At 34.8% G+C, this 14178-nt stretch overlaps 1 protein-coding gene across 7 annotated transcripts in view; it reads right to left on the bottom strand.

Moving 5' to 3' along the window:
- LOC137244225 (lysosome membrane protein 2) overlaps positions 1–14178 on the bottom strand; it is a 913474-nt gene that overhangs the window by 172749 nt on the left and 726547 nt on the right. The window contains exon 8 of one of the 7 annotated variants that reach the window (XM_067772920.1): positions 12633–14151. The exons of the other annotated variants lie outside the window; for them this stretch is intronic. Coding sequence (XP_067629021.1) covers positions 14108–14151 — 44 coding nt within the window. The 3' untranslated portion in view covers positions 12633–14107. Of the gene's footprint in view, positions 1–12632; positions 14152–14178 lie in introns of those variants that run through there. 7 annotated transcript variants of the gene reach the window in all.

Genomic DNA, 14178 nt, shown 5'->3' with positions numbered 1-14178 from the left:
ACCTGAAAAGGACTCGAAAAAGCGGAAACCTCACGCTACTTTCGACTGCCCCTCAGGTCTACAAGAAGCTATCATCGACAAAATCAACTCTGACGGGAAGATAACGCCGGAAAGTTGGCTACTTGTGGAAGGCAAGCTAATGGAGAGAATGCTCGAAGCTGAAAGCGATGAGATATCCTTCGATGGCGCGGGCTGGCAGAAGGGCGTCAAGGTCGTCGGCTGCTGCAATAAGAAACCTGTGGATTTCTTAACGAAGGCAGTCCACGGCTTGGGCGCTCTTTGGCGGGAGCACAGTTAGAGATGATCCCTCGCTCCAGTTTACCGGTTCGTCTGGTGGTTTCAGTATGGATGCCACCCCCAGTAATGGCAACGGAGTCCATACTGAAACTAATTGGCAAGCAGAATAAAGAGCTGAAGGCAGACCAATGGCAGGCGGTCTCGATGTCCCCTTCCAAGACAAGGGCGGGCAGCGACCTACTGATCGCAATCGATCAAACGTCGCTCCAAGCCATAAAGATGCTCAACGGGGTCGTTAGGTTTGGGCTGGACTCCCTTAAGGTCTTTGTGCCTGTTGACAGGCCAGATGCCACAAAGGGAGAAGCTCGCGCTGGTGCAGATTTATTTGCATCACTCAGCTTCCGCCTCGTTCGACCTAACGAAATACATTGCAGAAAACGGAGTGGACATAGCTCTAATCCAAGAACCGTGGCTGGTAAGGGGCAGGGTTTGCGGATTAGGGCTAGACGGCTATCGTCTACTTAAACACATAGAACCGGCCTTGTCATCGGCTGCGACGCCAACGGACATGATGAGCTATGGGGGAGCAGCGACACAAACGCAGGAGGTGAGTCCATTTTTCACTACTTACATGATACTAATTAATTATGTATGCAACAGAGGCAACCAGCCAACGTTTAGGAACAGAATTAGAGAGGAAGTTATAGTATAAAATCATTCGAACCCTTCAAATCGGCGGGCCGGATGGTGTGATACCGGCTTTGTTACAAGCCATTTGTGACGAACTGATACCATATCTACACGGCATATTCTCAAGATGCCTACAAGATTGTTATGTACCCGAAGCCTGGAGAAATGTACGGGTGGTTTTCATTCCCAAAGCAGGAAAACTTAACCACTCGGAAGCCAAAAACTATAGACCAATAAGCCTCTCCTCCTTTATCCTTAAAACACTGGAGAGACTTATCGATCTACGCATTAGAAACGATGCCAATCTCTGGCAGATAGATGCAGCACAGCATGCATACCAAAAAGGCAAATCAGTTGAAAGTGCCCTTAACGGGGCAGTCAGTGTCATCGAGAACTCACTAAGCTGCAAGGAATACACGTTGGCAGCTTTCCTCGACATTGAGGGCGCTTTCAACAACGTGCAGACGGAGGCCATCTGCAAGGCTCTTACACGATATGGAACCCAAAGTTCTATAGTTGCATGGATCGATCCTATGCTTAGGAGTAGAGTTGTCAACGCGACTTTAAGGACAGGTTCTATTGGCAACATGACCACCAGATGCACCCCCAAGGCGGGGTGCTATCGCCTTTTCTCTGGATACTGGTGGTCAACGAAATTCTTGAAATCTTTGGGAAAAAAGGAAGAAAGGTAATTGCATACGCCGATGACTTAGTGATTCTGATCACAGGCAAATTCTTGCCAACCGTCAGCGAACTCATGGAATTGGAACTTTGCAACATTTCGCGATGGGCAGGGCAAAATCGGCTGGGGGTAAACCCAACAAAAATCGAACTTGTCCTGTTCATGACAAAGACAAAGGTACGCTCCTTTAATTTACCGAGGCTAAACGGCACAATGTTAAACCTATCTTCGGAAGCGAAATATATTGGATTCCAAGCTGGAGAAGGAACGTTGAGATGAGATCAAAGAAAGCACTAGCAGCATACTACGCCTGCAAAAGGGCTTTTGGGCGGAACTGGGGACTGACACCGCATGTCATTCATGACAGGTACAGCACAGTCATTTGACCGATACTAACCTATGGAGCTCTAGTCTGGTGGAAGGCGCTACACAAAAATACTAATCAGCAGAGGATCGGGAAGGTACAAAGGCTGGCATGCATGGGAATGTCAGGCACCGTGAACAGCGCACCTCAGGAAGCGCTAAATGTCATCTTTTACTTGACGCCTCTACAAGTGTTCGTGCAGGGATTAGCCGCTAGAGGAGCTCTACGACTAAGAGAATCCAATATGTGGAAAACAGCTAAGCACGGACACTCGCAGATTCTGGACGATATGACGAAGGTGCAATTAAACGGAATAGTAACTGACCTAACATCCAAAACAGACCACATCACAGGGGTGTTTGACTTCCAGGTTCAGAACATACGATATCCTTCAAGGGTGGAATGGGAAGTAGGCCTAGACAACGGTAGGGGCATCACAATATACACCGACGGCTCGAAAATGGAAAAGGGAACTGGAGCTGGGATGTACTCGACACATCTATAGCTTAGCCAATCATTCCGACTTCCTGACGCATGCAGTGTATTCCAAGCCGAGGTCTATGCCATAGACAGAGCGGCAAAGCTGCTCCAAGATAGCGCGGTCCCCAACACCGACTGACTACAGTCAGACTCTGACTTTTCACCTCGTATAACAGCTGTTATACTAAATTTCTCAAAAAAAGAATTCATCCCTTCAATTAAGAGAAAAGAGCGGACCACGACCACATTTTTACTTTTTCAATTTGCTGAACGCGTTAACAAAAAAATAAAACTTCGAAATGTAGAAAGCCGACATCTATTTTTTGGAGGCTAACTTCGAAAAACGGAGATAGTACTTTCTTTACGTAAGCCTAAATATCTACAAAAAAGTGGGTTTTGTCCAATACCCAGAAAAAAAGTTGATTTTGTTGCATAGTGTTATTATTATAAATACGAAACAACAGGTTTGACTCACTTATTTACTTTGACTTACCCTATTTATGATATTTGGCATATCTTTATTCACTTTTCAATGCAAACCCTAATAATAATTTTTCCTCCAAAAATATCATGAGTTTCAGGTCTAAGTATAATAAGAATCAGGTAAAATAACAGTTGAAATAAATATTGAAAGTGATATAACTTCTTTGTTTATTATTTTAGTAATATCGTTTGAAAACAACATTGTCTTGAAATTTTAAGTACTTTCCTATGGTGAGGAAAAAATAATTTTTTTTGGGGGAGGGGGGGGGGGGGGGGGAGGGGGCTGACCAAATCCTGTGAAAACGACTTCGTAGCTTAAAAGGGCATTAGAAAGAAAAGTGAAGCTTCTCAAGGCCAAAATAATGACATATCAATTTTAAAAATCGGACGTCAAATAACCAAGTTACAACGAAAAAAGCTTTTCGGCTGTATTTCCAAGGATCAAAAAAAAAAAATAAAAATGGGAGAAATGGCCAAAAATCTTTCTATCTGAACGATCGGTTGTATGGGATTGGTATATACTATATACATATAGCTCCGATCAAAATGATTTTATCAGGAAATCTACTATGATATATTAGAATAAATATCACCAAGTTTAACGTTTTTATATTGGAAATTAAGGGAGAAATGGCTAAAAATCGTTCTATCTGAACGATCGGTTGTATGGGATATATATTATATATAGCTCCGATTGGAATGATTTTTTCATGAAATCTTCTATGATATATTAGAATAAATATCACAAAGTTTAACGTTTTTATATTGGAAATTAAGGGAGAAATTGCCAAAAATCTTTCTATCTGAACGATCGGTTGTATGGGATATATACTATATATAGTTCCGATAAAAGTGATTTTTTCAGAAAATCTTCTATGGTACATTAAAATATATATCACCAAGTTTTACGTTTATCCTTTTTAAATTAAGGGAGAAATGGCCAAAAATCTTTCTATCTGAACGATCGATTGTACGGTATATAACTACTTATATATAACTCCGATCAAAGTGATTTTTTCAGGATATCTTATATGATATATTAGAATACATATCACCGAGTTTCACGTTTATACTTTCTAAATTGCGGCAGGAATGGCCTAAATCGTCTTATCTGAACGATCGTTTGTATGGGAGATATATGTTATAGTGGTCCGATCCTACCGGAACCGACAAATGTCTTACAAGCTGCTCAAAACCAACTATCAGACTTTACGACGTTAAGCAGAATTAGAGATGCACTCATCGACAAAGAGGCAACAATACGCCTACATTGGATACCAGGCCACATCAATATACATGGAAACGAAATGGCAGACTTTGCTGCTAGCTTCAAAAGCCCCAGTAACAAAAAACGACACATGCGAAAGAAAAGACATGCGCACCACAATTAAATGACACCTACACGCCAAAATAAAACGAGAATGGCAAGACTACACGCACCATCATTACACTGCCATAAACAGAGAATTTACAACTCCAAAATACCCGACCGCATTTCGAAATCGCGCACAAAACTTTTTTCACGCCTACGCCTTGGCCATACTGTGGACACCCATGCACATCTCCTTACCGGTGAACCAGCGCCAGTCTGCGCATACTGCGGCGATACCATGTCATTAAAACACAAATTCATAGACTGCCCTGCTTTAATAGATGTCAGAAACCAATACCTCACAAAAAAAAACGGACTGAACTCCTAAAAAATGCAACCATTGAGAATATTACCTCTATCTACGACTTCATCAAACACATCATAGCCCGAGTTTGAGTGATCCAAAAGCTTATTTTTACATTAATGTATATACGTATATACTATTTTTATTTATATATTATATATCTTCACCTAGCTTTTTATATAATGCAACCTAGTAAACCTTACATATAATATTTCTCAAAGAGCTGATAGCCCTGGCAGCTAATGCTCCTTTAATGTTAACATGTTAATTTAGTTAATTTGTTAATAAATAATAATAATAATAATAATAATAATAATAATAATAATAATAATAAATACAAAAATACATCCGTGTGCCAAATTTCATCGAGATATCTCAAAATTTGAGGGACTAGTTTGCGTTCAAACAGACAGACGGACGGACGGACGGACAGACGGACATGGCTATATCAACTCAGTTCGTCACCCTGATCAATTCGGTATACTTAATGGTGAGTCTATCTTCTATATTTCTCAACGTTACAAACATCGGACCAAAGTTAATATACCATTTCATGTTCGTGAAAGGTATAATAATAAACCCAATTTAAAAAAAATAGTGACTAAACAACTGAAAACAATATAACCCTTAACCCAGACCAAAAAGAGTAATTCAATAAATAAACGTGTTGGTGCTAAAAATTGAAATGTATTTGTATGTTTATTTTTAAATGAATATATGTACGTGTAAGTATGTGTAGGTATAGTAAAAATTTATATGTATCGTGTATAATCCTATGGACAACCCAGATACATATAAAAAAATATGAAAAATGAAAAATTTATAGGAAAAACTTAATAAAATAAAGAAAGCTGTAAATAAAAAAATATTAAGCCTAACTGCGACTAATAATTCGTTGTTAATAAAAAGATATATATATCAAAAAAATATATAAATCGTTATTAAACAATCTGTATAATTATTATTTTTTTTTTGTTTTTTTTTACTTCAACTTTATTTTTCTAATTAAAGAAAAAACTTAACAAAAACAGAAAGTAAAATGTTACCTTTTACGGAACAAGGAAATTTTCTTTAGGAAAATAATATATTTATATATGAATTTTGGAGTATACCGGGTGTTATCCTCCGGTGGTGAATGATCAGGGTGTTGATCCCTTGTTTATCTGTACGACAGTCCTGTCAAAGTCAGCGTCAGCTAACTACCCCCTTAGACGCAGCGCGCCACTTCAGCTTACTTGGCCTGAGCCTTAGTAGTTGGAAGCACATCTGCTGAAAAATAAAATTGAAAATAAATATCTACCCCACGCCCCCTTGAAACCTGTTAGCAAACCTCACACAAACATGTTGTGCAAACTCACAAGTGATAGCTTGCCAATCGGCCTCCATAAAAACAACGAAAACAAAATCAAAATCGTTTGTACGCCCTTGTATTGGGATATCACTTTCCGAATAGGGAAAGCCCGTGAAAGGCACTCCCAACCCAAGGTGCATACCCCCCCCCCCCCTCTCATTGGTTTATCGATCACTTTAAACACAGCATAAACCCCAGTGAAGCTGGCCGATAAACCCCTAAACTGTCCGAGAAGGAAAATAAGAAACAGAAAAAAGGTTGAAATTGAAACGTGAGAATTGATAGCTAAAGATAGTTAAAACTTGAAAATAGAGGTAGAGAAAATTCGAGAATTTGAAACAAACCGGGTTATTTGAGTTGGGCGCCATTTTTGTTGTGTAACCGCTATTCGTGGGCGAGAAGTCATGACGGGCCAGGCATGCTGGAAGCCCGGACTAAACTTGTAGTTGGTCGTGGTTCTTGCCACAAACTCTCACTCACAGCTACACAGAAAAAGGAAGGTTCATGGCTGTGATTGTGGACAGGAAAAAGGAAAGATAATAGCTCTTGTCAGTTGGAGCAGACCCACCCCTTTAGCCAGCAACCCGCGAACTACCTTTTAATGCTACTGGGCTCCGACAATTGAAGTAGCATTCCCTAGTACTGACAGTAGTCCGTCTGTCCTAGCGTCAAGTCATGTCCGTCAGTCAGTCTATGGATCAAGCGCCTAGGTAATAACCATTATCCTGAAAAATAACACCCACTCCAAAATATGGTGAATTTAGCCTTAAATTCCTTAAAACAGATAAAACCCGAAAATTCACCTTAATTTACGTGGATTTATTTCACAAAAAAATAAGTCTTAACTCTAATAACGATAAAATATGAAATCCATTTAAAAGTAAGGTAAAGAACTAAATCAAAAATAGAAAAATGCAAAAATTATAAAATACAAGCTTACTTTCAAATAATTCAAACATTATTGCTGAGAGTTTAAAATCAACAAAACTTCTTTAATAAGAAAAAGGAATATATAAAAAATATGTATATAAAAAAATAAAAATAGATAAAAAAATAGCCAAATATTTGAATTTTCCAAATTCGATCCAAAAAAACTAATCCAGATAATTCAAACAACCCAAATGAAATACCGTCGGCAATTCAATTGCGATAAAATAAAATAAATAAAAAAAATTGCATGCGATAAAATGTATCATAAATCGCTCCACTTTTTAATGGTACATGCAAATGAAAATTAAATTGATTAGTAATAAATATTATGTACTCGCCTTTTATTTCAGCGTTGTTGTTGGCGCCAGCATTCACCGCGAAACCTATATTGGGGAGGCAACAAAAAAAAAAAAGACAACAACCAAAAACTAAATTTGTCCCAAAAGAAGTAAATCTGTCTTCGAGCAATAATTCATCCAATACCGCGGTAAATGCAATTACCCAAATTATAAAAGAAAAGAAAGAAAAAAAAATAGCAACCAACAAAAAAATCTTTAAACAAAATAAATAATTGAATAAAATAGGCCGGCTAATACGCCTGTATTCATATATGCAGGTATATATATGTAGCTTAGTTATTAGCCGGATATTAAATCTTTTGCGAAGAGAATAAGAAAACAAAAAAGAGAGGTAGCTTTAAAAAGGGTTGGTGTCGAAATTCTGTATGTACAAAATTCTGCTTTTTAAAATTTTGCTTTTTTAAAATTCTGCTTTCTAAAATTCTTCTTTCAAAATTCTGTATTACAAAATTCTGTATTACAAAATTCTGTATTAAAATATAATGTTAAAAATCAAAAATAAAAAAAAAAAATAAAAAATGAGAACCAGATGAAACGATAAGAAAACGATCTAAAGTAAACGCATGTTAGAAACTCTCAATAATCAAGTGTGAGAAGCTACAATACCATGAATTAAATATGAGTAATTACAGTAACAATACTTAAATGTAAAATTTTAGGCGGAAGGCAATGCAAAAAAAAAAAAATACTCAAGTTGGATGCGTTGCAAAATACAAAAAAACAAAAATAGAGTGTCGGAAGTACATTCAGCCCGTAGCAGCTCGCACTCTCGCTCTCTCTCCCTTTTGCAGTCCTCGATGTTCCGATGTCTTCTTGTTCCTCCTTTTCTTTAATCCCATCACTCCCAAATATAATAAATTTTAGGTTACTGACCTCTTTCCTGCTCAACCATGGAAATGGCTGATCGACAGTAAATTATAGCGTATGTGTGACAAGTACCGGTAGGCCGATTGCCTACTAAGGTATTTTAAAAAGTGTGCTAAGGCGTCGGCACTTATGTAATGTTGGTATGTATGCTGGTGCTTTTGTTGTTGTCGGATAAAGTTAGTACTTATCCTCTTCGTAGCCAGTCTTACGGTGCTCTGTGACCGGTAAAAAAAATGCCGAGGTTAATGCCTCCTGTTGACAAGAGCCTAAAAAAGAAAAGCAATAATTATGGTTAAGGATATGTATGGGTGTATATATGTATGTATATATGTAATACTCCTATATTGCTAATAGAGAATGCTCGCAATATGTTTTGAATACGAAATCAAAACAAGAAAGCCTATAAACTTTTTGTGATTGTAGCAGCATAAGTGTGACAAGAAAAAATTGAAATTTATACTATGTTCAAACAGAAAAATAAATTGAGGAAATTTTGATTTGAATTGAGTGCTGTTCATACAACTCGATTTAGCTTACACAATAGTAATTTGATAGCTGGTTGGCTCATCTCTACAGCAAGAACATACCTTGGTTCAGACTGTCAAAATGTGCGTGTTGGTATTAGGGGAATGAAATGGAATGAAAACATAAAACTTTGAAATTTTTGTGTGTTGTAAGAAAATGTGTTCAATGTTTTGGTTTCATTTTGAGTTTGCCATCTTCTTTTGACAATCCCTACTCCAGTGAAATGAAAGACATAAAATCAGCTGATGAGATGAGCCAACCATATAGTTCAGCCATGCGCAACTGACGTTGAAATCTACTCAATAAACACACTTTACAAGGTTGTATTTGCAGTTTGAAACAATTTATTACGCAATTTTTTTTAAATTGGCAATTTATTATTACAATTTATTATATGATAAATTGCGTAATAAATTGCCCAAATAGTATAAATTGCCAATTTGGTGTGTGTTTGAACCTAGTATTAGGTACATTCGATTATTGAATACAAAAACAAAAACGTGTAAACAGCAATATATCGGCACTCTGATGTTTGGGAATGTTCCTACCTTTTTGTAGTAATATAGGAGTATTACATATATGTATGCAAGTATAATTTAAGTAACATTGTCCTAATACTGCAGTGCATTTAGGCCTTTTTTGTAATTGCATTATTTCGCCAATTTGTCAATTTACACTATCTAATTTTTTTTTTCATTTTTAAGCTATTGCATAGATTTTATCGCGGGCTTGGCGAATAAATAAAAAAAACCTTAACGGATATTTGTCAAAAAAGGTCCAAAAAGGCTCGAAAAGGTTCGAAAAGGTTCGTAAAGGTTCGGTGTTAGCAACAGGCCAAATACATAAAATTGGATCTCTATCATAAACAGCGGGGGGCACCACTACATTTACACGGTTACAAAATTGAGAATGTGTTAGTAAACACGAACGCGTAGCGAGCACGAAAACAAAATCAATTATTTATTTAGTTTGATCTCAATGCTTGAACGGTGAACAAGTGTCACACGGACTCTTTGGTACTCTGTTTTAAGCGCGCGTGCGACACTTCCTCACATTACGACCATCGAAATCAAACTAAAAGAGCTGTCGTTGATTTTCACGAAGTAGCCATTGTGATATCGCTTATCGTATACATATATGGTCGCTTACAAGCCAACCTAATAAAACCGCACTGCGTTTTTTTAGGGCACGCAAACAACCGGCGTTTTTTGCCCTAACCCAAATAAGCATGCGTTGCGACAATGTAAAGCATGTGTGCAAACGTCAAATCTAAATGTCACGCATAACAAAAAATTGGAAATTCAATTTGAGTTGCTCTCATACAAGTTGTATGTGCATGAGACATTTTTGACAGAAAATGACTTGCGTGCGTTTATATTAGGTTGGCTTGTAAGCAGGTGCTAAGCTCGCGGCCACCCCGGATCATAAAGTTAAAGTTAAAGTGAATGTTAAAGCGAAAGTTAAAGTTAAAAATAAAGTTAAGGTTAAAGTTAAAGTTGAAGTTAAAGTTAAAGTAAAAGTTGAAGTTAATGTTAAAGTTGAAGTTAAAGTTAAAGTTAAAGTTAAAGTTAAAGTTACAGTTAAAGTTAAAGTTAAGTTAAAGTTAAAGTTAAAGTTAAAGTTAAAGTTGAAGTTAAAGTTAAAGTTAAAGTTAAATTTAAAGTTAAAGTTAAAGTGAATGTTAAAGTTAAATTGAAATTTAAAGTTAAAAATAAAGTTAAAGTTAAAGTGAATGTTGAAGTTAAAGTTAAAGTTAAAAATAAAGTTAAAGTTAAAGTGAATGTTAAAGTTAAAGTTGAAGTTAAAGTTAAAGTAAAAGTTGAAGTTAATGTTAAAGTTGAAGTTAAAGTTAAAGTTAAAGTTAAAAATAAAGTTAAAGTTAAAGTGAATGTTAAAGTTAAATTTAAAGTTAAAATTAAAGTTAAAGTGAAAGTTAAATTTAAAGTTAAATTTAAAGTTAAATTTAAAGTTAAAATTAAAGTTAAAGCGAAAGTTAACGTTAAAGTTAAAGTTAAATTTAAAGTTAAAGTTAAAGTTAAAGTTAAAGTTAAGGTTAAAGTTAAAGTTAAAGTTAAAGTGAATGTTAAAGTTATAGCGAAAGTTAAAGTTAAAGTTAAAAATAAAGTTGAAGTGAAAGTTAAAGTTAAAGTTAAAGTTACAGTTAAAGTGAATGTTAAAGTTAAAACGAAAGTTAAAGTTAAAGTTAATGTTAAAGTTAAAGTTAAAGTTAAAATTGAAGTTAAAGTTAAAGTTAAAGTGAATGTTAAAGTTAAAGCGAAAGTTAAAGTTAAAGTTAAAAATAAAGTTAAATTTAAAAATAAAGTTAAAGTTAAAGTTAAAAATAAAGTTAAAGTGAATGTTATAGTTAAAGTGAAAGTTAAAGTTAAAGTTAAAAATAAAGTTAAAGTTAAAGTGAATGTTAAAGTTAAAGTTGAAGTTAAAGTTAAAGTAAAAGTTGAAGTTAATGTTAAAGTTGAAGTTAAAGTTAAAGTTAAAGTTAAAGTTAAAGTGAATGTTAAAGTTAAATTTAAAGTTAAAATTAAAGTTAAAGTGAAAGTTAAAGTTAAATTTAAAGTTAAATTTAAAGTTAAATTTAAAGTTAAAATTAAAGTTAAAGCGAAAGTTAACGTTAAAGTTAAAGTTAAATTTAAAGTTAAAGTTAAAGTTAAAGTTAAAGTTAAAGTTAAAGTTAAGGTTAAAGTTAAAGTTAAAGTTAAAGTGAATGTTAAAGTTATAGCGAAAGTTAAAGTTAAAGTTAAAAATAAAGTTGAAGTGAAAGTTAAAGTTAAAGTTAAAGTTACAGTTAAAGTGAATGTTAAAGTTAAAACGAAAGTTAAAGTTAAAGTTAATGTTAAAGTTAAAGTTAAAATTGAAGTTAAAGTTAAAGTTAAAGTGAATGTTAAAGTTAAAGCGAAAGTTAAAGTTAAAGTTAAAGTTAAAAATAAAGTTAAATTTAAAAATAAAGTTAAAGTTAAAGTTAAAAATAAAGTTAAAGTGAATGTTATAGTTAAAGTGAAAGTTAAAGTTAAAGTTAAAAATAAAGTTAAAGTTAAAGTGAAAGTTAAATACTAACTTCTCATTTATTCAATAAAAGTAAAAAATTTGTTTTCTTATCGGTCACCACGCTTAAAAAGGTTAACTTGAATTAATATCAAAGAAAACAAAATGTTGCATAAATATTATAATTGCATAAGTTGATAATATGCAATAGCTTTACCGCGGCAGTCCCCGAGTGCCACACGTCCTTTTTTTTTTCTTCATGTGCCATTTTGCAGTAACCGCTTAAATGAAAAAAAATTTTGTTTTTAAATTTTCCAATTCTTAAGGTTCCAACTGGCATGCATGCATGTAGATCAAAATTTTCTTCTCACATATTGATTAACGCGGTTATTGCACGCAACCACATCCTAACTAAAGTTACTTTATATTTAATTTTTTTTTGTTGTTGTTTTTTTTAGGGTTCACTTAGGCAAATGAATTCATATTTTGTGCAACTTAATTTACTTAACAAATTTTCGTTTTTTTATAAGTGTACACTTACCCCGGCTTTGGCAGGAAATGTCTGTTAGGATGTAGTAAGCTGAGGTGCAAGCGTCCTGGGTCCTGTAAGCTGTCGTGTAATCAGCAACCGTTGACTAACGTCACGATGACCGGTATTTTATTTATTTTTGGCTCTGGTGACCACTTGCATATATGTACAAGTATTTTAAAAATTTATTTTTTATATGTGTTTTTTCGGTTTTTTTCTTCTTTTTTTGTTATTTTATAAAAAAATTTATTTTTTTCTCCATAAATATTTTTAATTTTATTTATTTATTTGTTTTACTAGTTCACTAGCTAACTTCACTACTTGAATACTTTAAGTATACATACACCGAGCAGACCGACCCACATTACTTTGTAGACACTTTGGAACTAAAATTTTTTAATGTTCGATCGCTTTCGGAGCTGGTAGATATCGTCGAACCTACTGTAGCATTATGCGTTATGCCCACCTATGCAATACAATTGCGGCATAATGCATTATGAACTTCTATGCCAATGCATTTTTTATGAACCTGCCACACGCAGTCATAGCGCAGTCATATTACAATATTGTTCTACATAAATTACATTGACCTGACACAGCGGGAAGTCAACATCAATTGAATGCCGAATACGAAACCCATGTCATTTCACACCTTCATAGTTTTGCTCAACAAGTCAAGCCGGTCAATGCACGTGCCGATCGGAATGGCTAGTTGACAGTGTTAGTTTGTCAATGTGAATCACCAAAATATTCACACACAACCATTTTACATTGTTGCCTTTGTCAATGTGAATCACCAAAATATGCACACACAACTATCTTACATTTTTTACATAAATAGATCTGCTGACTTTGTTAGAATAATTATGTAAGTGTAGGTTAAGAAATTATGTATAAAAGATAAAGAATTTCTTCAATAAAATTAATTATTTCCAGACACTCAATGGTGTTATTTATTTTCGTATTTTTAAATATTCCACTACGCCTTTTACTCGGCGGTTGCTTCGCGGGTAACACACATACAAATACACGCCTATTCCTATACTACTGACGATAAGGCTGTCGTTACAGAGCCACCAGTCTGCTACGAGTGGCGAGTAACTCGCTGGAAATTAAAAAAATTTATGCCTAATGTTTTCTACGAAGGACATTTTTAATTGTCTCGTATTTATCCATGTCTTGTAGGCACCTTATGCAAATTTGATTTTTGGAAAGGTAATTAATTAATTAATTAAATACAGTCGGAAAAATAATCACAAATACCCAACGCAAATGTATAAAGACATTTATGCACATCTCGCCCAAGAAAAAAACAGCGATCACCCTAACCAAAAACATTATGCAAAGTAACGAGTGACGTCTCTTATTATATTTATCCTCTTTGCCAGGATTGTAAATGGCAAGGAACAGTAGTGTGTCTAATCACTCAAAGTGATTTTGTTGTTGATATCTTTTTTTTTGGATGTAGTTTATTTTTGTTTGGTAATTGAATTAGTCTGTCCGCTAGTGTGCACATATTCTTTTTGTATGGCCTACTTGTGTAGGCTCACTAGTTTTACCCTTCTTTCTTGAATCCCACGGCAATGGCTGAAACTCCGGGCTGGACAACGAGCAAGGTGCACACGGTGGGGTAGCACTGAGAAGGTGGATGTCTGTAGAGGACCTCTCTAAGCTACACAGGAGGGATCCATTACAAGTTTTTTTGTAAATTGGTTCTTAGCATCTTCGTGATTTGCATACATTTATTTTTGTGTTTTGTATTATGAAATAACGTGGGTACAGGTCTTTTATGCCAAAATATACCAATTTGTTGTTCCTCGTTAGCTCGACCGTCGCAAGTTTCTCTATTAGTTCTGTTGTGTTAGTTGTTGCGTGATCGTTCCTTAGTTCCAGAGTATCCTTCAATATTGGTTTTTAAATATTTAGACAATTTTTTACATGGTGTATCCAAACCAACTTCGAATTTTTGCAGGGTTAGCTTCGCATATACATATGTACATAAACG

Source organism: Eurosta solidaginis, chromosome 3 (genome assembly GCF_040869045.1).
Source record: "Eurosta solidaginis isolate ZX-2024a chromosome 3, ASM4086904v1, whole genome shotgun sequence".
In the NCBI taxonomy this organism is placed as follows: Eukaryota; Metazoa; Arthropoda; class Insecta; order Diptera; family Tephritidae; genus Eurosta; species Eurosta solidaginis.
Note: the sequence above shows the minus strand (reverse complement) of the source record. Positions and strands in the feature narration are given on the sequence as shown.